Raw genomic sequence first — 27,052 nt, forward strand, 5'->3', positions numbered from 1 at the left:
ATCAATTACCAATCAAGGACCAAAATCAAGATAACACATTTGGGGACAGAATTATTGTGTTCACATGCACATCACAGTTACTGGGTTGTCGTTCGGATAGTCCGGCATCAATCAAGCGTGAACACCTTCGCCTGTCCAGAAGTAAAAATCAGATGCCTCCAGTGTGCGCTAGTGGAGTAGTGTTAACATGCTGGCGTCGCAAATGTCCGCAGTTCAAATCCAAGCACCGCCAAAGATATGCACAGCTGATGAGCTCTGATGAGAGCGAAACTCGATCCCAGTTCTTGTCCCTTTGACTGGACTCACCAGGTTAATTACGTCAGGACAGGATGATAACTGTTCAAACCAGAATGAGGTGAATTAGAACATTACAAATCCCACAACCACCCACAACGAAAAAATGAGTGTGTTTGATTCACACTTTTGCAATAAATTTGTACTACTCCTATGTACTATTGAAGACCATGTCCTACTTCGTAAATAACTCTGCTTCAGCGTTACCATGAGTGCCTACGAACGTGGACATCCTGACCTTAATGATTCGGTATTTTAAAGAACATGGGATATTCAGGCAAACTAGGGGCATCTTCAGGATGATTTCGTGCAATTTATAAGTGCTGCTCAAACGATTTCTATCGCGTCCACCGCTCATTTTGACTGTTGACTTTGGAACTAATCAGACAAGTCTATTACCATCTACCGATTGGAAATAAATAGGTTTAATACTGACGTAGACAAGTACTCGTCGACTTTTTCCAGTTCCATGCCAAACTCGGCTTGGATCTCGTTAAGCAGATTAAGCAAATGTGGATATCCACAAGTAGAGAAATCCTTAAAAAGGGTTCTCTACGGCAACCGAAACGTCGGATTATGACATCTTATTCCACGCGGTGTTCTGACTTTAAACTTTCCGAATTATCAGATCCATTCCTACCCCTTATTTGACAATCTGTGGAGTGCTTTCGTTCTGAAAGCTGGGTTTCCGATAGCTCAGCTATTTCTCCAAAAAACAGTCTGGATGTAAGCAGCGATTAATCCAGTATAGATGTAATGCACTACTCATAATGTTGCTGAAGTATCTTGAGAACATCGTAAACGAGAGGTTCAGCTTGGTCCAAGTTGAATTTCCCGTCAAAATCAAATTGGTATGCAGATGACTGTATAAGCAATTGACTTTGATCCTTCACGTTTCGTTTGATCTTTGATCGCTGGATCAGCATATTGTTTCAAGTAACCCAGCCGAAGCACACATTGCCCATGTCCACTAATCGGTGTGCACCAATCCTGTACAAGCAAACATCAATATTCCACAAGTGATGTGTTAGCCAGGCTAGGATTTTACCGACAACAGAAGAACATTGGGGTGTACTTTTACGTTCGGATGAAAGCAAAGAAAATCCTTGTACCAAAGGCTGAAAATGCTCAGGAACTTCAGAATTGGCGCTAGAACAACTGTGCGTTCACCTGACCCCATTGGAGGGGCTGTGTTTGACTACCAACAAATTGCACACTCTAATCCAGTTTGTTTACACATCCTAAACATAAAAAACATCGTAAAGGTTAGGAAATGGAACTTGTTAACCAAGCATTTGTAATCCGTGAGGCCAGGACAATGGTGTTCGTAATTTCATTTCAGAGTGGAAATCTATGAAACAACGAATTTCTTGAGGTTCATTCAAAATGGCGGCTATTAAAAGGGTATTCTAGTGAATTCGTCAGATTTTTCACTGACGAAACAGCTTTTAAGTACCGTCTAATTTCACTTTCAACTCAAACAACTAACTACTACTGAAAGTAGTTGAGACATTACCGGCGATAAAAATACAGACACTTAGTTGTTTTATTTGCGTTGTCTTGTAGTGACAACCTGAAGTCTAAAATGAAATCAGCCGATTGGAAAATGAAAGAAATAAGTCGAATTTAGTTTATCCTATACATCGTTTCCTAAATCAGTCGGGTATATCCAACTATATTACTTCCCAGTTTCCGGGAGTATAAACTTGCCATCAGATCGCCTAACTAAAGAGCAGTGAGTACCGATCAAACTTGTCACCACCAGGAAAAACGGGACAAACAAGGTATTCGCGATTTCTGTTAAAGGGTTCCGAAATTCAATAGCTATATCCGTAATGTTCAAAAATTTTCCCCATCTATGGCGCCTGTTATTGAAACAGAGTAAAATAATGGACAATGAGGAACCCCTTTTAGAAACACACCTAGGAGTATGACATTTATCAATCGGCTTCATACCTTTAGGTCATTGGGAGCTTGAGCTTGGCTAATGAATTGTTTTAGAAATAAGTTCAGGCACTATTATGGGTTATATGAAAGGAAGCAGGTCAGACAAACGTTGAATGAACAAAGTTCAGGCGGAATCAATCAGTCCCGCTTGCTGTTCAGGCTAGACGTTTGAATCTGTTGCGTTCACGTCCGAAAGAGTTACATGTAAACACTCCGTTTGTCTTGAACTCGACGATTCAACAAGCCTGGTAACCTGACCCAGCCACTTGGTCTGTCGACGGATTTTAGTCGTATTATTGGTTTCTTTTGGATCTCGAAAGACGGTCTATTCGAATTATGTTTTTTAGCCCTGTAAATTTACTGGCAACGGAAATATGCATCGAAAGCTCTCTAACACAAGTAAAAACAGTTGCCAACCATAGAGAATTTCCCAGCTATTCATCTCCACCTATTCAACCTGAGTCAGGTACTAGCAACAGTCAGCAACACCAGCGTGTTCATTCCCCTGGCGTTTGGCGATAGGCATACCTATCCCACCTTAGATTTGTTCCCCTTTCAAGTAAACCCCAGAACCTTCTTGTTGAAAATGGAACGAATTTAACCCCTAATAAGAACAAGTCTTCAATGGAGTTCACAAAAGTCTCCATTAAAACTTTCATCCGACTCCACACAATCTGTCTGTCACATACATATTGTAAAGAAATATTCGTGCATCGTTCCGCAATGATTCGGTTCGGCATTTCAGTTCGCTTCGATTTGGATTTGGCTGCCCGATACCAACACCACGGAGCAGAAAAGGTTGCATATTTTTGTCAAAATAATTTGGAAAATGAGTGAACCGTTAGACGGCTCTCTGTTGCTTATTCAACGTGCATACCGCGGTTTTCTGAAGACAAATCGACTTCCCACTACTAGGATTATCAAAACATATTTGAAACTCACTTTGATACAATAGTTTATGTATGAGGTTACAGAACTCCATTCGCCTGCGTACTGCAGGCTTCACCTTTTCCAGGATGAGGTAGATCGGTCCCCCGGTCAGTATTCATGCGTAGCACGAACTGATATAAGTAAAACTTTGTGGCGCTAAAGATCACTTAAACAAGCTTATCTTGTCCGCTACCACGGATGACATGGCCAACCCCTGAATTATATTTAGAAACCCCCCAACGCATCTAAATCAAATATTCTGCAGAATTGAACTTTGTTTTATGTAGACATATTTGAAGAGAAGATCTGTATAGGCAAAGTTTGAAGTTAGCAAAATCTTCAAGAGGAGCCCGGAGAAATTACAATTGTATCATCTGAAAGAAGCCCAAGAAAGCTGGTGTGACTACTAGTATAGTAAAAGCAACCTGTTTGACCACACCGCTGTACTTTTAAAATAACCGGAATGTCACTTTTGCGGAAAGTATTAGAGATGTCATTTGGTAAAGAGACGGATGAAGACCGTTGGAAGCAATAAAATACAGGGTGTCGACGGTTCTTCACATTCTACGGACATCAATGACATCAAAAAGAAACTCCTGGTTAAAATCGTTGAAAGATGGATAGAGACCACATTAGGTGTTAATGGATTCTAATTTATGGAAACATTGTGCGGGATGACACAAACTGCCGTGCTGGCATTGTGCAACACATAGTCACTAACACTGCCCATAAGAGTTCGCTGCAACGCCCCCAGTCCACGACTGCCCATAACCACTAGTCTCGCGCGATATTTTTCCGCTTTTGACACGATGGATTTTCCAACTTGATCGGCTGTCTCGTACACAAACTGATAATTCAATCCTTTAGTTTGCAGGTCAGTCACATATTGGGATTCCAGGCGTCTCACACATTCTAACTTGGAGTGAATTATTTTTGACCACTCATCATGGGGGATTGTACCAAGGTTGGTGAGCGGGACCGACGGGAGTGAACTTGGCTCCAGGGCATAATACAGTGTGACAGCATCATCCGATCGACTGAGCCACCTCATGTAGTATTTAAATGCATTCTTAGACGGTGGAGAATCGTCTACTGCAATCAGTACCGACCTGGCACTGGAAGACGGAGTTCGACAAAATCCTGTGCAACAGGGTTCCATCATATCCAAAAGGAACGGTGGCTTTTTGGCAAGTTCATTTCGTCAAGCGAAGTATTCTGGTTATCATAGGGCGCATACCATTGACCAATCCAATCAAAATTCAGTAACCACTGTCAAAATATTGGCCAATGGATTGCAGGCAATCTCGTCACCCTGATTGGTTGTTGGGCTAACCGTAGTCCCCTTACATGCAGCAGATCGGTTACGAGTCTCGCTACATTAAATGACGTCGTTGTGGTGGCAAGATGGAATTTTTGGAAAAATACCGATATTCAGGGGTTGTTAGTACAACGAATTCACATCAGCACCAAACCGTTTTCCCATTAAACTTTTACCACCAAGAATAAGAGGTATGTTCTATCTTGAAATGTCGCGGGCAAATGCCAGTTATCAATAACCACAACAATCACAGAAAATGAAACCTTCCCCAAGACGGATAATTCCAAAAAAAACCTCAAAACACCTCTTCATCAGCACTGAACCAGCATGCAATATCTAAAAAGGAGCTCTACCCTTAGAAGAGGTAAGGAAACCCCTTCCAATATGGTGATCGTTCCCAAACGAAAACGCTATACAATGCCCGTTAAAGTCAATTCCTCACAGGAAGGTGCTAAAACGTTTGAGCCCCGGAAATGCGGCAAACATCTTCAACATTCTGTGGACCGGATTAAACCCCTCTGCAGCTTTTGTAGAAGCACACAATAGGTCTAATCGCTTGTTTCTTCAGTCACGTTTCTGTATGAAAGAGAAAATCTGCTAATGAGCACCCTAAACTGACCGCTGCTGTGTACAAACCCTTTTTGATAATATTTCACCCACACTAAAGTAAAGGGACAACGTCTATAACTGACATGACAAGTAGGCTCGACATTCCTTCGGAATTTAGTTTTTGGACACAATTGACCAAACTAGCTGACCAATGTCACATCCATGTTGGTGAACTTAGGTTTTTTCTTCTCTAGTACGGCTGTAGGTATGTCCAGAACGTTCAGCGTTAAACAGCCCATCTACCTCCATTTTGTTCTGCCTTGCTTGTTGTTCAGCAACAAAGCGCATCTGATGTTTCTATTTACTCACAACCCCGTGAATACCGCGTTTCGGCAGTTATTATACGATGACGATCGAACTAGACCACTGTTTTGATTGGAAAATTAATTCAACCCTACCTCAAGGTGCGAAGCACTCATTAGTGCTCTGACGAACCCTGCTTCCTCTGAATTATTGTTCCAAGTGACCCGATCACAGGCGTATCTGTGCTAGTAGGGAAGCCGCGGTTTCATTAGATGCTGCAGATTTATAATGCACTGAAGCGCTTAAGTAAATCAAATTAGACCAAATTAAAGACAGTCACCGTTATAGAACAACACAACCTTATGGAGAATAGCGAATTTGAGTCAAGCTTTGATTCTGATGGTGCTGCAAGACCTCATAAGGATGGCGGACAGATGGGGGGACATGGTCAAAGCCTCACTGCTGCTCGATTCCTCACACTCCACACTACAAGTATCCTCTGATAACTCGGTGAACAGAACCAACGTTTGTTGAAGCTGGGTAAAAAGTTTGCGTCTTGACCACTTTTAATGATGATTACGATTTATTCTTTGAATCGGATAGGCCGTATTTGAGATGCTCGGAACGAGCCTACAATTTGCTTCCAAAATCTACACAATATTTACCGCGTTTTCCAAGAGCGTTAGAGTGTGCTGCGATGTGACTGACGGAAACCTAGAGAATTGTTTTACTCGTGCTGTCAGGATCATTGGCGATTCAACCGGATGTCTCCTTGCTTCCGGAGTGCCTTCGCCCCCTGGCCGCATATGGGGCTGACCAACTCTAGCTGTTCACACTCGTGTCACTTGATCCAGCTCAGATGAGACGGTATGTAGTGTGATTCTGATCGACTGACCGAGCTGCAATGGCATTCTTCGTACTCGAATGACGGCGTTGTTAAAGTTCGCTTCGTTCGTGTACCCGGCCACATACCCAAGGCGAGAGCAGGATCCACGAGTCCATATTGCATAACGCGTGCGCACTGAGGAGATGCGGCCGTGTGCACTGATGTGATGAAAGTTGGCGAGTTTCCGGGATCATTGTAGAAGTGAACTGATGGCTAGTATGCTGTGGAAGCGCGAATGTAGCGAGAGTTTTCGCCAGAGTACGGCAACCAATTTAGACCTCGTTAGTAATATCGAAATTCTAGCTTTGGAGGCATATGCGCGGGAAATTAGATGCGGAATTCGTTCACCTAATCGCCTTTGAATATTTATGTTTTTCTAATGCTATCAGAAAGCGGATTTCGGGTCATCATGCATCACCATCACCGGACCTTGGTCCAGGTATATGTTTTCTCAGAAATGGCTCGCACTAATATCACACCTGTTATTTCTTTATGAGTGACAGTGTGTGAACAGATCCATCTCCGAAACACTTAATTCGCTGACTGACCGTTTTCGCCAAACCGTGGTCTTCTGACAGAGGAACTTCTAGTGTGAAATTTACTCCCACTAATACTGTTACGCATATCGAATTAATGGGAAAGACAAGCGACAACGAATTCTCAAAAGGACCGCTCAGTGACCATAGAATTTTCGACGGACATTTATCTACCGAGAGCTGCTTTCGCTTACGTATGCTTCTGATAGGTCATTTGCGCGCAAGCGAAATTCTTTTGCCCTGTTGTTGTTTACTGATTGCCTTATGGGTGATCGTTCATCAACAAGTCGATACAGATTCCTGGTAAGAAAAATCTTGGAGTGTTTTCGGTCACATCACTCACAATCCCATCCACAAAATTAAATCAATCAAGAAAGGCTATCTCTCCATTATTCTTCGATGTGATGAACTCCTTCTCGCTTGAAACACAGCCGATCAGGCCTGACGTGATACAGCTGGGGATCACACAGAATGTGTTAGCATAGGACTGAAATCTTCACCCAGGAAGCTGGACCGATCACTGCTGACTTCCAACGGCCTCTTTCCAGATTGATCCCAGAAAGGCCTGTTACTAATATTTCCCGCATGAGATGTTGGGGATATCAGTATCCCCAAAACCGCTTACTTGTTGAGTTATTTTCTGAGAATTTGAAATTTGAATTTCAGCTCATTTCCCGCCATTTTGCACACTATTGAAAAAGGCAGCGCTCCTCTAGTATTCACCGGGTGCAATTTGTATGTTATGACAAACTTACCATTCCCCAAGGTCATTCAAAACACGTATATATTCAACGTTGCCACTGCTGCACTTTGCCTTTGGTTGAGACAGTAGAACTCTTCTCTGAGTGTCCCGTCGTCTTCACTGTGCCAGGAGTGGTTGGGCTCTCGGCATAGCTGGGGAATAGTGCACTCGTTCTTAAGTAGCATAGTCGTTGATTGTACTCGCTTAGATCGTAACGAACTTAGCCCAGCATTTCATTCTGTATCACATCAACTGACCACTTCTCGGTGTGGCAAACGGAACAGCATTGCCTATGCTGCTTCGGTCACGCGTAATTTTCTAGTGTATTGTCCGCTTTAATCACGTGTGACAAGCAAGCACGCCCATCTGTGTGTCAATCTGGATGCCCGGTTTTTACCACCGTATATCAGCCACAGAATAAAATGCTCAACGCATCTGAAGAAGACGGATTGCTTCAGTTGGGCATCTGCTTGAACCCTAGCAAACAACTCGGAGAAAGTGCTCTGAGGTTTGGTACAAACTTCCAAATGGGATGACCGGGCGGCAATGAATGGACTACATTAATTCCTCCAAAAACACTCCACACAATTGCTAATTCCTACAGGAAGTGAACGGGCTGTTGTGGTTTGAATTTTCTGGAAACTATAGGGGAAAATACCTTCACACAACTAAGTGTATGAAGGAACAACTACTGCCCAGATTTCAGTAGTTGCAAATCCGACCAGCACATGCGCTCCCTAATACGTCCAACCAAACTCTGGACTGTCACTGACCTTCACCACCCTATTCACCTTTCAGCCCTTCTTGTGGTTGATTAATTTCTACCCTCATTGGTTCCTTTGACTACCGAGTAACAATGAGTATCATTTACTTAGTTGTTCAGTGGCACAGCAAGCTCAGTAAGACTGAATCCGACCAGTAACTGTTGTATTTCCAAGTTGAAATTATCTCCTCTTTCAAAACATACGGTACCAGTTGAACAAAACCCGCTCGATTTTAAACACATGGACTACCTTGGAAGTCAAAAATTTAGTGCTTATTGCAAGAGAAACTTTTGTCGTTAAGTTAGTCTGTGTATTGTGAGTTGGTGGTGTGGTTGCGCGTCACTGGTTTTTGTGCGCTTTATCGGTCGGCCTCCAGTAGACCGAATGTAGTCGCGAAGCTATTCTCCTACTGAACAACACACGCTTGGTAGACCATAGTGATTGTCCCAGATTGGCTTTGACCAATGGTGAACAGTGAGTGCAGCCTAGTAGTGCAACTGACCTGTTCCGTTTCAATGCTCCTGGGAGAATCCTAAGGGATAGCTGAGTATTTACCATCATGCATTGGAACCTGAGGAGTTAAACAAGCAGTTGGTGTGTTTCTTGACGGGCTGATGTGCATTTACTTGATCCGTCACCATTGTACCTAATTACGTTCAAATCTGTCAAAAGTACTACTGTACCACATGTACCCCACTTAGCATCTGCCTGTTCCATCAGATAGTTTTCCTCAGAACATTTGTTGCTAAGTGTACCAGATTGTGAAAGGTCCCAAGCACCCACATGTACCGATAATGTGACCGCGCAGTAAGAATTCTCTGGAACGAAGGTCTTGAAGCATAGTATCGATTTTCGTTGCTCTTGAAAGCCTACAGAATGCCTACAAGTTACTTTTTCGCTGTTATGGTTCTAAATTATCTTTGGGTGCTTTATGGTTGCCACGTAGGGGGTTGCAACGGGTGTTGTGTTCATCAGAATAAGGTGCACACCAGCATCTAATTTTTGTCCGTCAAAACCAATCCCGTTGATTTCTCAACAGGACGAACATGTCAGCTGATCCCAAACAGGGATTACGGTGGCATCCTTATGATACCCAACTTTTCTGACGTAGTTTTCGGATGCTGCATAACGCGAAAAAAATCAAAATCAAGGTTTGGATTGGTGGTAAATGGTTACAGGTTCAACACGTTCGGAATACTTCCTGCATTAAAATCACTGAACAAAGTAGGGTAGTTGGCAACTCGAATGGCTTCCACTATCGTAGAGCTGCCTAAATTGGTAGCAAGACTCGAGGCGAACTGGACGAACCTTATACTTTACGATCAAGTAATCAAACTGGATTTCAATTTCATTTTCGAATGGGGGCTGCTGTAACCCCATCAAATCACAACTAGTGGAAAAAATTCGACACCTAACGACTGCTTCTGTTGTATAAATATGTACAATGAGTATAGCATTAAGGTCCCGTAGATCCTTTCGACTCCAAATACCTGCCAAAGAAGCAGTATCTAAAACAAACAGTTCGACTGTTTTCGAATGACATTTTGTATGAAAAGAGTACGACCAAAGTTGCGTTTTTTAAGTAGTGATATAGAATGAGAACTGTATTAGAACCAGATTCAGACGAGCCTAAAATAATACTGGACGCTCAAGAGTTGATGGCGAAAAAACTGAAGGGAAAAGTTAAAGGCATTTTATTCAAATATAAAATCATGATTGGTAAGTTGAAAGTTACATCACAGTATTATGCGGTAGCAAGGCGTGCATGTGGAGTTGAGCATTTGTGCACTAAACTCTGGTTGCGAGAAGTCGGTTACATGCATCCAGTTGAACAAAAAGATGAAAAGTGGCGCAGTAAGCTGGCTCAATCCCCATCGGTTCAACGGGAACGTGCAATATCAGTGAAGTACGCTTGTAGATCATCGATCGTAAATTCTAGTGAGATTCCGGAATCGGGGTAGCACTCAGCGATAAGGGTGTTGAACTGTTCGCACTGTTCGAAAAACTTGGCTTGAATAGATCTCCAGACAACCTAGATCAAGAGCACAAGGGAGAACTTTTGTCGGTGAACAAGGAATGTGAAACACACGGGCTGCCGTTATTCGTGGTAAAGAGTGATTACTGACTGAAGAGACCATAGAACTCATGAGCGGAACAAAGACTACTGTGTCTGTTTTCTGTAAGTGACTCTCCGGTCAATCACATCACAGATGTAATACCACTCATACATCGCAGGAAGTGATGAAATGAATTTAAGGGTACAATCCAAAAAAGGGGTCAAAAGTAACAGGACTTATGGGTCGCGGAGTCGAGTGAATTGCGTCGATGTCAAACAGGTTTATGGAGTGGAATCATTCGTGGACCAAACGAAGCTCAGATGTAGCACAAGCTTCTATTGGACCCACAGTTGCAGAGTCACATAGATGGATTCCAATAGTCTCTGTGACCAACTAGTTTGAACAGGTTGGGAGACAAATGGTATGTGAATCGGAAGGCGGAACCATTGTTTAACGTGATCCGCCCCATGTTTGACACGACATTCGAGTTGAAGGTCTTCGGAACACGCAGCTCCTCCGAGGTGTGCTCGGGCTTCGATAAGCTCTCTAAAAACAACCTCGACACTGATAACTACTCAGCGGCGAATGGCAACACTTTCCTCATAATTCAAGAAGGGGCATTGGAGGTTTGGACAGTTATACATATCTTGGAAGTTGTACTAGCACTGAGAAGTGGATCCGATGAAGTCAACGTACGAATCACGTTAGCCAGTTCGCGAGTAGAGAAGGCATATTTCTGGGTGTCAAGAGTAGTGTGTTTCAGGCTGCTGTACCGTTGCGAGATATGGACTGTGAGAACAGATGATGTGAGGCATCTTCAGGTTTTTGACCAACGATGCCTCAGAAGCGCTGAGGGTGTCGGATGGCGTCAACGGATTCGTAAAGGGGTAATTCGAAAATGGGTGTTTGGTTGCACACACAGATCGAGGAGAACTTTCAGCACCATCAGCTGCAGTGGCTCGACCATCTACCGTCTACCGGGACGAGTGTTTATCTTCATGGATCCTTTCGAACGGCAGAAACTGTGACGTAGACAATGTGTAACTGAAAACCCATAGATGTTTACAATTCCTCCATACCGGAAGAGCCGTAACTCTGGATTTTGAGAACGGAATGCTTGTTTGATGACTCCAAGCAATTAGGAGTGTTTTTTGGAAACAAACCAGGAAAATTCGCTATCCGGATGTTGACAAATAAGCATGCACAAGTCCGCAACTCAAACACAATTGAATGGAACAAACAAAGCGACCCTGGTGGACCATCCCACGAAAGTCTGATGAGGTGGCACTCTACAGGAGGAGTCGAAACAGCAACCAAATTGGTTGATGGGGGTTACAGACAGGCGCCGAGTCAAGGATAACAGGGCTGTCTTGAGAAATAACTAAAGATTCGACAGTATGATGGAAAGCACATGAAACGGCTCGGCTTTCACCTTGTTGAAAATAGCTATCACTGGAGCTGACGAATAGGTCGAACCATTGAATATTGCAAGACTCGGTGTTTAGCGAAAGAACACAATCGCGAGCAATAAAAAGACTATCATAATCAACCTCATTACATAGGGGAGGAAAAACAGGCACATTTAAGTGACAACAGAGCATATCTACAGGAAAACTTACTTGAAACAAATTCCCCTCTTCGGATAAATGTTTTTCTACCTTTTTGCAAAGGTTTTCAAGTCCACGCTTTACCTGGGAGACGAAAAAAGTTTCCGTTATCTGATTGCAGAAATTAATACTGGAAGAACATTATCTGGCAGTAATTTGTTTCGGGGTCACTGACCGGGATACCAATTATTCGATTCCGCCCCTTCCGTTTCGATGACCACCATCTAGGCATACAAAAACCTTATAGCATGTCAGCCCAACATTAGCATCGAGCTGTATATCAACTGTGCCATAGATGAGAAGACTGAACTTGTTTGTTGTTGTACTCCGAATCTGAAACAACCATACTTGAAAATACCCATACGGAGCCGGGTAAAAATTGAAGGGTGTAAACACTCGAATCGAATGCTAAACGCAAAAGCATTTAGCTAAGCAGTCAGTTGGATAAATTGCCGTGCCGAGAGAACAAGTGAACACACATATATGGACATGTGAGTTGTTGGGGCCAGATACGCAGCCTATGTGTAGGAGATTTAGGTCGGGCAATCACGAGAATGCACCGCGGCGTGACAGCATGTCGTGTGGGACATCCAGTAAGTCAGGAAGATCATGTCCATCAACAAGAAACATAACCAGGTATGAAGACGAGAACCTCCGAAATCTAAATTTAAAACAGCATAATATAGATAGGTGTTAAACTTAGATACGTGTAAGTAGGAATAATTGAGCGGATGTGACTGGAAACGACCTTCTTTGGTATCGTTAAGGAAAGATCTGCTGCCAATCTACCATTTCCGCGAGCAAACAATAAAACCGGTGTCCCTTCCGTTAGGAAGTCCAATGTTGCCGTTTGGATTAAATGCACTTCAGTAAACATCCTATGTACTCAAACACGGACTAAATCATTGCGGTTAAATTCCCAAGGCACGTGTGGAGTTTCAATGTGGCAAGCATGGGAGACTACAACGGTCGAATCCAGCTGACGAGTAGGAAAAAAGAAAACGTCCAGCTGTACTACCCTTTTCGTGCCTAGCTGCCATGCCATCTGAAGGAAGGACGAGGGCTGGGATACTGCCAGGTTGCCCAAGCCTAGACAGAGGAAGTCAAACGGTAGAGGTCGGGTTCGAACAACGGACCTTTCGGTCACTAAATTCGCCCTCCAGCCACTGAGCCATTTTGCTCCGCACATCACTGTCGACGATCAATTTTGTACTCCACTCGTGAGCAGTGGAAGTTAAGACGGGGCACATCCTATATGAAAGTGAGCTAATGCCCGTGGCGGGCAAGTCCCTCAGAGCGTACTTCATGGCGCTCTCCGTCGGGAGTCCTAGTTCTAATAAAATTGGCTGGGCGAATTCCAAATACCGAAACTCACATAGATGATATCACCTATTTGGTCACATTGCACTCAACCCTGGGCACAATCCCCTAAAAAAGTTCCAATGTAAAAGATGAAACTCAGATCATAGTGTGTAGCCTTGGAGAGAGCTCCGATAGTTCTTGTCAGACGGTAACTTTATGAGTCAAGATATCTGAAGTGCCTCCTTCCAACCTGAATACGTTTACACTCCGAGCTAGATTGCACTGACAATATGAACTTGTTGTGACTTTATGAGGCGGACTCCTGTATTGCCAACAGAATGCATGAAAACGTTTAGGCAGTGAAAAGATTGAAGACCTGAATGCAGAACAACTCAGCTAACTGTCAGAATGAGGTTTTAGCGAAAGCGATGAACCATATAAGTGATATGACCAAAGCTGAAGTTACTGCCCGTCAATAACTGTTTAATCCGGTAGCATTCGGTAATAATTTGCACTCGATTTTGAGTTGTTCAGTGCTATCTACTTCGTTAGCTGCTGAGTTATTCAAAAAAAGTCCTTTATGGTATTACGACATGTGACGAGTAAGCGAACTTGTGGGGAGTTGTAAACAATAAGATCGAAGAGCTCAAAGTATTCGAAGGCAAACGAGCGCATCATAAAGAGGAATGCTCATCGACAACACCGCAATTAAGAACAAGGGAGAGTCAATTACCTCGCGCCCAGGATATTCCCGAATCACTTTTTGTAGCTCCTGTTTTGAGAATGCAAACTGATATTGGATGACTTCCGGGCGAACGCCTGCCGCCAAGGCAGCATTAACACCTTCAAAAAATGTCTAAAACATGAGAAAAACAAAAAGATATTATCAAAGAAGAACCTTGGAGTACTTGAAAAAAAGTGTCCCAAAAGTATGAAGCAGGTGAGTGAAGCAAAGCTCTCTAATGCGGCTCATGTAACAATTGACTGGACCCGTGTTGTTATAACGTTGGCTTGTGACACTGTCAGCAGAGTACAGGTTGCACAGAATCCATCACTCCTGATATATTTGAAACAAAAATAACCTCAAACAATGAAGCATCAATGAGGCAACAACATCGTAGGTCATCTATTGCCAAAACTCAGTAGGAACGGACAGGAAGTTAGATTTCATTGCCAGGAAAATCGTGCAGAAATGTGCAACAGCTTAGCAAGTGGCAACACGAATTACTTTCAAACAAGCAAAAGTGACTCACCGCAAGCTTCTCCAGTGGACGACCCATGGAATTTTTGGTGTACTCTTGCAGAGCGCGAGCATAACGACTCTTTGCTTCTTGTCGGTATTCTTCCATGCCAGCTAGTTTCAGTCGCCGGAAAATATCGTTCAACCGGTGGTAGTTCTCTACAATGGGTAGGATAACGGAAGAATCTAGAAAAAATGAATCTTATATTGGGTTGAGATAATATTACATTTCCAAACAGCTTTGACCCCAACTTTTTGCAGAGGGCAAGATTTCACCTGTATGTATCTATCTCGTTTTCACATTGACATGCCTGAATACCGCAGATGGGCCGATTCCCAATGATAAACAGAAATTCCTATATCCATACGCGAAGCTAAAACCATCGTTTCAACAAGAGCTATAAAAGGAATCATGATCATAGTAACAATAGTAAGAATGAAATGACAATGGAGTGTGTATATGTGCCTCTTCCCCAGTGGCAACAAACAACTGGACTGGAATGTCACCTTTATGCCATTAGCGCGCAATATCACTTTGTCATGCTCTAGCACACACGTTGCAAGAAGCCAGGTATCGGTGGCGAGTGTGAATAGGTCAATCAATTTCAACTACTTTGGATGGATGCGGAATTTTTCGGAGCTGCAACCGCAATATTGTCGTGTGAAAAGTCCTCCGGCGGGGCAGAGCAGGGAACTCGCGTTTCACTCTCACCACAACCTATCGGCAGCTGGGTGATTTGATTTGATGGACAAGAATACACTCGACGTTTTAGTTGTGATAATTCAGGCGTTTTTCGGGTTGCGCTGTTGAATCAGCCAGATGACTTCACACTGTGGCTAACGGTTCAAAAGGGAAATGTACAGACGCATATGAAGAGTAGATGTCTGTCTGAACGTTGCACCCAGTATAGGCTGCTGCAGTGGGGCTGCAGCCTCACACAACTCCCGTGTTCCACTTTAATTTTAACAAATTCTCCGCCACGGATTATGCCTATCTTATGTTATGGGACAGATGTGGTGTTGCCGGTAAAGGAACTACGTATACTCAATGCGATAGAGCAAGAGAGTTATACGATAGAACTTGAAACTGATATTGCATCACACGTCCAACTTGCTAGTAACATGACATTTTACGAAAGAACGTGTTACAATGTGCTACTTCGCGTATACGAGTAACTAGAGATAAAGTAAATGCTGTGCCCCTCCCCACGGAAGAGATTGAACTACGCTCTAGCGCATGCGATAAACCGAAGAGTCACAAGAAATTCAAACTCTTCTGAGTCCACGTAAGGAACGATACTATGTAACTCATACAACACAGAAATAGCGTTGAAATTCAGCAAGCCACCTACCCAACTGTACAACTTCCCGCGGAGTTTTGACGCTTTGTGAGGCGATCTGCTCTAGTTGGGTCATCATAGTACGCACTAGTTCACCGTGGGCTCGTTCCAAGTCCACCAGACGAGTGCTACGAGAGAAGACGGATATAGAACGTTCGGCAAACTCGACGTAGTCACGTACGATCTGCAGGACACCACAGCGGCTCCTCTTGCTCGGCTTACTCTCTTTGAACGACTGAATCATCCGTTCCTGATCAAATATAAAAGTTTCAAATGGAATACTGTCTGGAAAACTCTGTTTGGCAAACTAGCGAACTGTGAAAAAGACTTAAAACCGACGGGAAAGCTGAGAATAAGAAAAGACAGAAGGCACCAGACCATTAGGCATCATGAATGAGCTGCTACATACGATGAGGACTATAATTATTCGTCAACGAAGAAAATCAAAGGTTTCTACATCAGTTGCATCTGGAAATTACGGAGGCCTTCAGCCCTAAATGGACAAATAGACAACTCGCCTAAGTATGTTTGGAAACAAATGATGAGAAAGCGCCGTGTTGCAAACGATTTATTTTTCATCATTATACCTATCAACGATGTGGAGTTCCGTACACTACGGTGATAAGGGGCTAACAAGTAACGAACATGGTGGAGAGCTCCCGACTTCGTTTCTCACAGCATAACAGCCAGCCAGATCAACGTTGCGATCGTTCACGATATAGGCATATGTACGTTCCACCCATTCGGACAAAGGCTTGTGATTTTTAGGTAACAGGTAACCTGTAAACGCACTTTAGATTTATGACAAACAAAAGGGCGTCCAACAGAAAAAGTGCAAAATAGTATACGGAAGAACAGATGAACACTAGTGTAACCTGAGCAATTAAAAACTGAGAAGTCAGTTTCAGAAAGTCGATTGAGCCGAATATTGAAAGGAAAATGAGGGTTTCCCCGACGATGAAGAAAAACCAAGTGGTTGATGAAAGGCTGGCCAATAGGTCTCTGAAGTTCGGTCGAACAGGGCAAACAGTGGATTAAAACAAACGAAGTGAACTGAACAAACTGCGGAAAATATGGTCGTTTTTTTTAATTGGGTGCAACTCTAAGCATGCGGTAACTAAGCTCGCTGAAACCGCAAGACGGTTACCGCGGATGTAGTTATAAGTTTTTGCATTTTCCGTGAAAACGCCGAGTTCAACGTTTTCATCGAAAAAACGAAACTCTTGTACATGTAATGTAGTGCATTCGACAAGTTATCTAACGTTATCAGTTCACCAATGAAGCTGTGACAAGATTATTGAAATCGTCCCATTCTAGGACAGGGTTGCTTTAATACAGAGTACATTGGAAAAGGATAAAGAACACTAACTAAACTATTCAGAATGTCTGAATTATCTTGAATCCATAAACCAATATTCAGAGATGGAACTAGACGAAAATACAAGAAGAGGGCTGGTAGTAGTGCGAATTCGACAGCTGCATTTTACACGAGTAAAATCGAATGCCAACTTGGGAACAATAAAAAAACATGAAAATTGAGCTCGGTTAGGCAGACCCTACAAAAATGGTAACCACCAGTCATTACAAAAACCAGTCAGTTTACACATTATAACCCCATATTTACGCATCACCTACATCAACGACCGCCCCCAATACGCATCTGTCTACTCCACCTCCCCAAAACACCAGTGAACAATGCTGTGCCAGCCAGAAACACTGCACGCATAGCACGCGGTCCTTACAGCTGATGATGATGATGTGGTATGGTGGTTTCCCCAAGAGCGGCACCGAAGAAAGAATAGCTCTGATAAGATTGAATTACTAAGTTCCGGTCTCCTCATTTGTCTGCAAGATAAGCACTCCAGTTACGGTAATGGAAATTTCTCTATCAGCTCAACTCAACTGTCGTAACGGGGATGAAACGATCACAGAGAGCGAAAATGAGACTCACAATATGTCTGTTGAACGCCCGTTTGGATGTCATAATCATGCGCACCATGTATTGCGAAGAGAACCAAGTAGGCTCCCGTGAACTGACAGTCTTTTCGGTTGAAGAGGAGGAAGCTTTGATGTCGGACTCCGTATGTCGCGAGAAGGCAACTAACATGGGCATTACCAGAATGGGTAGGATTTGCTCGCACCCGGTGATAAAATTAGCAGTGTCCGACTCGAGGTCGCGGAATAGATTGCTCATTATTGCTGTCAGTGAACCCACATCGTCCAAAGTTTTGTACACAGACTGCAGATAAAGAAAATCAGTTGACGCAGTAAACATTCGTGATAGTGTAGTCGCAGGTAATCAAATGGACAAGGTCCACCGGCCGAATGTGGAGCAGTACATGGTACTTGCAACCGGCAGACTTCTACACTGTTTGCAAGGCGACCATACTTCTACTGTCATCAAATACCTTCTGTTAAGGAAAGCGGTTGGTATGCATCAAAGAACTGGTCGTTGTACGAATAGGGAATTATCCAGATATGGAGCAGTCAATCACTGAAACCCACTGAGTGTACAGTCTGCCGCAGATAAGATAAACCAGAGCATAAATGAAAGATGGGGTGCTGAGAATTTTTTTGCTACATATGACCGGTTTTATCTGGAGCCCATGATGTGTCATTAGAGATCAGCTGGGTTTAGGTAATTTCACGACGGGTTAGTGAACTGTTTGATGTCGTGACAATGAACAGGAATCAATCAGACGAAAATACATTCACATTAAACGGTAAACCGCGGGCGGACGGATCAATAATGCGGGAAACAAGGAAGAGATGAGAAAATACGCTGGTAAAGCTCGTAAAGGTTTAACAAAAATAGGCGTGATTGATGAAACTGCATCAGCAAAGTGACCGTAGAGTGAAATGCCGGCACTTGCTCAGGTTGGAAACGGCGAATGAAAATACGTTTTCAGTAGATGAATGTGAAATTCAGGTTAATGTACATTGTTTTCTAGAAAAACAGCCTCAGCGCATGTACAGGAGTATCTACCTGCCTTCTAGTGGTCCTTGAAAACTGATGATCATGTGACTGCCTCGCTGGTGAGGCAATTTCCAATGATCTTAAATCAGCCTAGTAACAGAAAACGGGTGAAAATGAAGTGACCGAAAATGGGGATAAACATCTTGAGTACATAATCACCCGGTTAAGGGGGCTTTTGCCAACAGCAGTTCGCGTTTGTCATGACACGAACCCGCGGTTCGGTCTCAAACGAACCTGTTTATCACCGACTGGTTTGCTGAACAAGACAATCAGCAAGTGCTTTTTCGTCAACTGCCGTTGTTGTGAGTAGGGAGTTGTTCAAAGATGATATCATATTCCTCATCTTAAGACAGTTTACCAGCATGCATGAAGCTGCACGCAAGAACTCACCGTTCAAGGTCTGAAGATATGCCACATTACTATATGAGGCGGCATGAAACAGAAACTTGTTTACAGAAGTCAAATATCGACAAAAAATTCGTGCGAATTCATCTTACATCGTCATGAATGCATTTAATGTATCATATCGGAGAAGATTGAAACAGACTTCCGTGCGGGGGTGCATTAAATATCTTTATAAAGAAAATTTTGGCGTCAGCATTTACCTCCTGTATGAAATACTCAACGCAAAGTTGCCGTCTACTTCCAAGGAACCAAGAGACTTTCTCAACCCCAATCGACTTCCGCCCTTGATATCTTAAGAGCATACATCCTATTGGCAGCATATTTCTTTCTGCTGCATTGACCAGTTGTTAAAATAGAGTGACATCACTAATACACAGTTCACTAGTTTTATAAACAAGGACTTTGAATGGCCGGATGTGCAAACATACTCCAAAAGCTGATGAGAATCACCGCCCCATCAACCCTCCAACCCTACCGAAAAAATGAAGATAACACATGATTCCTATGAGGTAAATCTCCATACACTTGATGCCTTTGGATACCTTTGTCCAGTTCACTCCTTCGTCTTCAGACAAAAACGCTCCGTTCGCCTGGATGCCTATTAACCCCCAATGGCTGATTGGCTTGTTATAGCTCACGTCGGTTTCAAGATACGACGACCGGATTGCAGTGTTCTTTATCTCTTTCCAGTAAAGAGCAGTTTTATCACCATTTCCAAGTGTGGAAATGCTTTTTTGCAGATAAGCGGTTCCACAGTTGACTGTTGAATGTTTAAACGCGGCATCAACATGAACGGGCCCGTCACCGCATGGTTTGAACTCATTCACCAGTAGTTTTGCAAGGACTACATCTACGTTCACCATGCCGCAATGCGATCAGCCTGTTAGAGGTGGGAACACTTTTTACTGTTGCATGTTCTATGATGCTTGATCATTTAAGATCACGGAACTTTTTNGAAAGAGTGACTGCCAAACGAGAATGAACTGTAATAGCCATATGTTTGAATGGTCCGGAAGATGTAGAGTTAAGTCGGCTCGAAAACACACCGTCAACGTTGTGACATAAACCGTTGAAAATGATAACCAAATTCAACCTATCCCACTCACCGGTGCACTTGTCTTCTGATGCATGTCAAAAAACTGCGTGATAAACTGTTCCTCAGTGTCAACCAACTGGCAAAGTTTGTTCAGCAAATCGTCCACAATCTGAAGAAATCATATGCATTAGGGTTAGGGTGGAAAGATGATAAAAGAACCGTTGAAAAATTATCATAGCACAGCAATCCGTAGCAAAAAAAGTGCCAAATAAGATACTGTATCCCCGACCTCAGCCTCCTATCGACAGAGTGTGATAGCATTAAGGAACTCATTCCTACACAACTTCTAGCTGGGGTTGAATTTTTCAAAATATCAACCTGGGGACGTGTATAATGTAGAACATCATCCTTGGGTCGGAACTACTGTGTTGAGCATCCAAGAGAAATAACTCAACAGTGACGAAGAGCACTCTTCTGTTTTGGCCCTGAAGTACATGCAGGCAAATTTAAGCCTCTCAAGATTTAAACGTTCTGATTTTCAAAAATCAGGCCAAATTTTACAGGGACTCGGGATACCTGATTAGAAGCAGGATGATAGATTGCATTGTTTAGGTATAAGCCGAAGGGATTAGGTGCGTGCGAACAATACTCAACTCACCTCTGTGACTTGATTTAGTACACTGGCTTCCGGGCTCTGAACTAAAACAAGACTGCCGGGATCGGCCACAGCCACCGCTGTCTCCAATGTGCGTTGTGTGTTCCAAGTAGCTAGAATAGGAACAATGGAGAGACATTAGCTGCAGGCAACTGACTTTGACTTAACAGAAGTAAACTGGTGACGGGATCGGTGAACTTAACGCCTCTACAGATGTACGGTTAGACTGGAGGGAATATGCACTAATTAAACAGAGGATTGGGACAAAAACTGCGGGGAAGAGTTCTGCACCAGTGCACAAAAATGCAAATAGTACGCATAAATGTCAGAATTCTATACAATTGAGTGGTGAGAGCTTTACTGATACGACGTGGAAATGGGCGCGCGACTACCTGGGTCAAACTATCAAATGACCTCTTGAAAGCGATGCTACCACAGAGACCTGAAAACCCAGCAAGTTGTACATGTCCAATGACGCTAGGTTATTTTAGGTTTTTGGGTGGTTCTAACCGAGACCTACACTCAACTAGATGCATATATCATTCATCACAAATAGTCGCCTCAACTACAGGAAATCATTTTTACTGACCAATTCTGATATCTTAGAAGTCGGTCCCTTATAATAGAATGCTGTCATTGATATGGTTCATTCGGCTGTAACATTCTTTCAGTACCTAGTTGTAACACCAGAAGGAAGCACGAAAGCTGAGATACTGTCCCAGCCTAGACAGAAACAGTCAAGATGCTGGCGTTGGGTTCGAATCACCGACTGCTCCGTCAGCAAATCGGCGCCTTGACCACCGAGTTGTCTCGAGCTCAAAGAATAAAATGCTGCCGCACAGCCCGACTATGTACCACGAAGCCAGACCACACACAACTTCAATCTACATCATCATCTCTTCCCGTCTCTGGAGCGTAAGGTGCAGCACAGGACTCCATCAAATGCATAATAGTTTGCTCTCACAGTACTCAAACTTCTAGCTGGGGTTGAATTTTTCAAAATATCAACCTGGGGACGAGTGTATAATGTAGAACATCATCCTTGGGCCGGAACTACTGTGTTGAGCATCCAACAGAAATAACTCAACAGTGACGAAGAGCACTCTTCTGTTTTGGCCCTGAAGTACATGCAGGCAAATTTAAGCCTCTCAAGATTTAAACGTTCTGATTTTCAAAAATCAGGCCAAATTTTACAGGGACTCGGGATACCTGATTAGAAGCAGGATGATAGATTGCATTGTTTAGGTATAAGCCGAAGGGATTAGGTGCGTGCGAACAATACTCAACTCACCTCTGTGACTTGATTTAGTACACTGGCTTCCGGGCTCTGAACTAAAACAAGACTGCCGGGATCGGCCACAGCCACCGCTGTCTCCAATGTGCGTTGTGTGTTCCAAGTAGCTAGAATAGGAACAATGGAGAGACATTAGCTGCAGGCAACTGACTTTGACTTAACAGAAGTAAACTGGTGACGGGATCGGTGAACTTAACGCCTCTACAGATGTACGGTTAGACTGGAGGGAATATGCACTAATTAAACAGAGGATTGGGACAAAAACTGCGGGGAAGAGTTCTGCACCAGTGCACAAAAATGCAAATAGTACGCATAAATGTCAGAATTCTATACAATTGAGTGGTGAGAGCTTTACTGATACGACGTGGAAATGGGCGCGCGACTACCTGGGTCAAACTATCAAATGACCTCTTGAAAGCGATGCTACCACAGAGACCTGAAAACCCAGCAAGTTGTACATGTCCAATGACGCTAGGTTATTTTAGGTTTTTGGGTGGTTCTAACCGAGACCTACACTCAACTAGATGCATATATCATTCATCACAAATAGTCGCCTCAACTACAGGAAATCATTTTTACTGACCAATTCTGATATCTTAGAAGTCGGTCCCTTATAATAGAATGCTGTCATTGATATGGTTCATTCGGCTGTAACACCAGAAGGAAGCACGAAAGCTGAGATACTGTCCCAGCCTAGACAGAAACAGTCAAGATGTTGGCGTTGGGTTCGAATCACCGACTGCTCCGTCAGCAAATCGGCGCCTTGACCACCGAGTTGTCTCGAGCTCAAAGAATAAAATGCTGCCGCACAGCCCGACTATGTACCACGAAGCCAGACCACACACAACTTCAATCTACATCATCATCTCTTCCCGTCTCTGGAGCGTAAGGTGCAGCACAGGACTCCATCAAATGCATAATAGTTTGCTCTCACAGTACTCAACAGAGGACTTCAATACAAACCGGATGTTGTCGCTGACAAAACTAGCAGGATCAGAGACACGTACAGGATATGGAACTGCCACCTCCATTCGCTAGAAGAAGTGGGTGAATGGACCGGCGAACAAACCGAAATTAAACAAACGAGTGAAACCGACTGATACACTGCAGCATAATAGAACCTGCCACAGTAGAAACGATGTTCCAAACTCAGACCAGCTGACTGCGTTGTGGCACGATAAATGTAGGTACAGTCCTTGCAAACTCACTAAATAACTTCAAACCATGCGGCAACTAACCCGTGTTGATTTTGTGGTTGGAAGTATAGCAACCAATCGTGGAACTGTTTGCGTACAAAGCTAGGTCTTGAAAGTTGCACTGCCGATGTCGGTGGGACCGATATCGGCTGGGTGTTGAGAACCAATGAGACAAATTCGGATTACTGTCTACGATAACTGCCTACCCTGGAGTATTGAAGGATCCCAGTGTAGAGTAAACTTTCGTCAATTGATAATGGTGATCTGATCAGGGGATTGAGCCAATTTTGTCAATGAGATCAACTGGGGACATAAAACATTAACAGATAAGGAGTGAGAAGAGGATTAAAAGAAGAAAGCCTCCTTGTAGGAAGTTTGAGGAGAGCTCGATGCTCTTGAGTGCATGATCACTGCACATGATGAAACCAGTTGTGAGACTCATACGAGAACACTGTACAATATTGTGTTTTTGAGAAGACTGACCGACAGATCAACTGTTTATTACGCCTAGTCAAATTGGTTTAAGTATGGAAGGGATTTCCATCTACGTAGCACCCACAAGTGAAACTTCTGATCAGTGGATCGCGCATTTGTCATCAGGTCCTGCTGGTGACGGGTTGGAACACGCCTCTTCCGTGGATGTCCGTGGGGGTGTTACTTGCCTCGGGATAGTCCGAACAAAGGATTTACCGTTCACCGCTTTTGTGATGGTCCATTCACGAGACTCTAACCCTATCGTATTGTTACTAGTTCGCAATTTTAAAGGTCAGACGCTGTTAATTTATCGTACTACAGGTAACCTCAAAAGAATAGGTCCACATGGACAGTTTGTGGTCAATGCAACACAACTGACGAATTATCCAAGTAGCAATGGGGAACATAAAGCACCTCAGGGGACAACCCAATTGATGCAATGACGACCAATTAACATTGGAATCATTTAAAGTGGATGACTTCAAAGTTTGTTGCTTTTGAGACCATACCATGGAGGCATTTTTCTCACAGAGTGCACAAAAAAGTATCTAGGTTAATCAACAAAAGAAAACTTACTGGTCTTCTGTGGTCTGACCACTGCAGAGATCGACTGGATTCCGCGATGGAACAGATCCAAGGTCTGATGCCGGAAAAACTGGTACATTTGCTTCGCGTATTCCTGATAATTTTGCAATTTAAACACAATGTCGAGTGAGAAATCAATCACTGAGGGGTACGGAAGCCGTCAATGCGAGAGAAATGTCCGAACCATTCCCAAACACAGTGTGTCTGACGGACGACAGTGCCGTCAATGCGAGAGAAATGTCCGAACCAAACACAGTGTGTCTGACGGACGACAGCTAATACGATAAGTATATAGTATCACAAGGCGTTAAGCTGTGTTCTGATTTTCAAAACACAATCAAGGTTGGAAGTGAGCGTTTTGGGAAGCGAGTGGCGCTATCTTTCGCATCACATTGAGTTGCCTGGAGCAGGCTTGATATGACGTAACCTCGTTTGAGGAAGTACAATTCGTGGGGAAGGTTTCCAATGGAAACGTTAAGTGCTTCGTGGTAAATAGCAATGACAAATAGTCGGCCTAAATCCAGTGGCCCGAGCCTTCACAAACCTCAAGGTTAGTAGAATTCTCTCCTGTCACTGTACACTGTATACTTCGACGAGTATTTTCCTGGATATCTCTTAATTAGCTACCACGTAACTGACGTCAGTATGAGTTCGATAAGAGTACGCGCAACGAAGGTCATTTGGGGATGGTAGGAAGCAACAGGCCTGCTGTACCGGAAATCGTACTAGGACAAGTGATATCATAGGCAAGAAACCTGAGATTCTTACCCTATTTGACGGGACTACAACCAAATACGATTATGTGCAGAAAAAGCATCACTCAATGGAACCTCACACCAGTATTCGGTTAACCATTCTTGTAGGCTTGGGTAGCATGACCGTATTTCGTCCTTCTTACTTTCTCCGGATGGCAAAGCAACCATAAAGCCGAAAAGATATCACAGATGGACTATTATCTTATCAGTATACATTATACATGGTATGCTACAGTTGCTTTACACTGAAGAGACCTAATTGTAAAAGATAACCTTGGGTTAGTCTCTCAAAGCCTCAAACGAATCCTTGGCCCACCTCTGAGCGCTATATATTGATCGGAATTATTCCCACAACAAACCGAAAAGTCGCTTACTCTCCTTGTCTTACTCGGGACCAAGCGTCTGTGTAAAAGGATCCAGTTCCAGCTCCACAAAAACCGAACACATACCTTCGATAATCGTATTATTAGTGCATTCACATTCATTCATATATGGGACATTGGTATGATATACACCGCTGGTCTTTATGGGGAAACCCCGCAAAATGAAACACGCTGGCCCAAGAGATTATTTGGGCCGGTGCGAGCTCCTCTCAAAAAAAACCTTGGAATCCCAACTCACTCAAACATTATTGGAGGAAGCAATGTAATGGAAGTGGTCTATGCTGTTGATCCAGATTTACTGGTAAATTGCTCCAGAAGAAGTGAATCATCTTAATGACCCCACACAAACGCTGGTTGAAAAATGTAGTAGTAGCCTGGTGCAACATAACTATCATTAGTCATCCCCCGAAGTGCTGCCCAAGAAAACAAAGTACTGAATTGGTAGTCCCACAGAATGCTCTCATTATCCTATTCGTTCCGCTCTGATTTGGAGCCGTTGGCATCTTATGGCCATCGACACTCATAGGAGCCTTTGATAAAGATCCTTTAAGCAGAATAATACTTTATCTGACATTTCACCGCTGCGCCAGGGTTATCATCATAGTCGCTTAGTGATTAGCACTTATTGGATTCGGTTGGACTGTTTACGTTTGAAAAGTATGCACCCTTGGTATAGTGAACCAGATGTGTATCGAAATCCTAAAATACCTTTGATAGTCACCCTTCGCTGATTCGTCCTCAAGAGAGAGCAGCTTTGGTCACCCCCTTGAGGTGTATTCTTTAGAGGAGAATCGTACAGTATCTACCATGATTCTATGGAAAAAAACGTGCAACTGTAGGGGGGTTGGACTGTTGCTGTGCTCGTTCGTCAAACATAACCACTATTGAATGCACATCTGCTAATTTTTCATTCGCCAAATAGGACGAACGGCCGTGCTGAATCACTTATACTTAGCGTGTTTAGTGCTGAAAGAATTGCCACGCAGACACCACCCTACTGGGATGTGACCGGAGTGCCCGACGGTGCACCAACAGCGTCAGTTTTAAGCTGTCCAACCTTTATGGGGTGCGATTTTCGATCATATATATATATATATATATATATATATATATATATACAAAACCGTCTGTGAACTGTAGAAAACACACCTATGTTAACTGATCGATCCCAAATAGCTACGACATGGGTTACTTTTGGTAATGCTGAATTTTGGGTGGGTGACGATCAGTCCGATCATGCGTGCTTCATCCGTTTAGTCTTTCATACCTTTACGTACTTGTGTCAAAATTCAACGGCTGAATAGCCTGTCTCACGTTAAAATCAATAAAAGATTTACCATTTACTTCCCTCCATTTGAATACACTGCTGTCAAACTGAGGGTACTTGTCTCCAGTAACAGCACAACACTGTTCTAGTTAACGTGGTCAACAAAGCGGCGAGTATGAACAAAGGCACCCGCCTACAGAAGCAGGGTAT

General features: G+C 43.3%; 4 protein-coding genes across 4 annotated transcripts in view; 2 read left to right on the plus strand and 2 right to left on the minus strand.

Annotated features, from left to right (window-relative positions):
* Positions 1 to 3,820: 3,820 nt before the first annotated feature.
* T265_01174 (hypothetical protein) lies at positions 3,821 to 6,440 on the minus strand (the record flags this gene model as incomplete). Its single annotated transcript, XM_009165135.1, has 2 exons — positions 3,821 to 4,351; positions 6,237 to 6,440. 2 exons carry the CDS (start codon positions 6,348 to 6,350, stop codon positions 3,821 to 3,823), a joined length of 645 nt encoding a protein of 214 aa, XP_009163399.1.
* Positions 6,441 to 9,864: 3,424 nt separating this feature from the next.
* On the plus strand, positions 9,865 to 10,230 carry T265_01175 (hypothetical protein; the record flags this gene model as incomplete). The annotated part of the gene is made up of 1 exon (XM_009165136.1): positions 9,865 to 10,230. One exon carries the CDS (start codon positions 9,865 to 9,867, stop codon positions 10,228 to 10,230), a length of 366 nt encoding a protein of 121 aa, XP_009163400.1.
* The window catches only part of T265_01176 (hypothetical protein), a gene marked incomplete at both ends in the record, with an annotated part of 49,435 nt that continues 32,330 nt past the window's right edge, over positions 9,948 to 27,052 (minus strand). Inside the window, 9 exons of the mRNA XM_009165137.1 lie at positions 9,948 to 10,301; positions 11,946 to 12,017; positions 13,969 to 14,091; positions 14,489 to 14,661; positions 15,828 to 16,065; positions 17,767 to 18,054; positions 20,304 to 20,402; positions 20,892 to 21,001; positions 24,429 to 24,531. Coding sequence (XP_009163401.1) covers positions 10,149 to 10,301; positions 11,946 to 12,017; positions 13,969 to 14,091; positions 14,489 to 14,661; positions 15,828 to 16,065; positions 17,767 to 18,054; positions 20,304 to 20,402; positions 20,892 to 21,001; positions 24,429 to 24,531 — 1,359 coding nt within the window. The remainder of the gene's footprint in view (positions 10,302 to 11,945; positions 12,018 to 13,968; positions 14,092 to 14,488; positions 14,662 to 15,827; positions 16,066 to 17,766; positions 18,055 to 20,303; positions 20,403 to 20,891; positions 21,002 to 24,428; positions 24,532 to 27,052) is intronic.
* Positions 23,906 to 24,295, plus strand: T265_01177 (hypothetical protein; the record flags this gene model as incomplete). Its single annotated transcript, XM_009165138.1, has 1 exon — positions 23,906 to 24,295. The coding sequence occupies one exon, from the start codon at positions 23,906 to 23,908 to the stop codon at positions 24,293 to 24,295; it is 390 nt and encodes a 129-aa protein (XP_009163402.1).

This window comes from Opisthorchis viverrini (assembly GCF_000715545.1).
Source record: "Opisthorchis viverrini unplaced genomic scaffold opera_v5_12, whole genome shotgun sequence".
Classification (NCBI taxonomy): Eukaryota; Metazoa; Platyhelminthes; class Trematoda; order Opisthorchiida; family Opisthorchiidae; genus Opisthorchis; species Opisthorchis viverrini.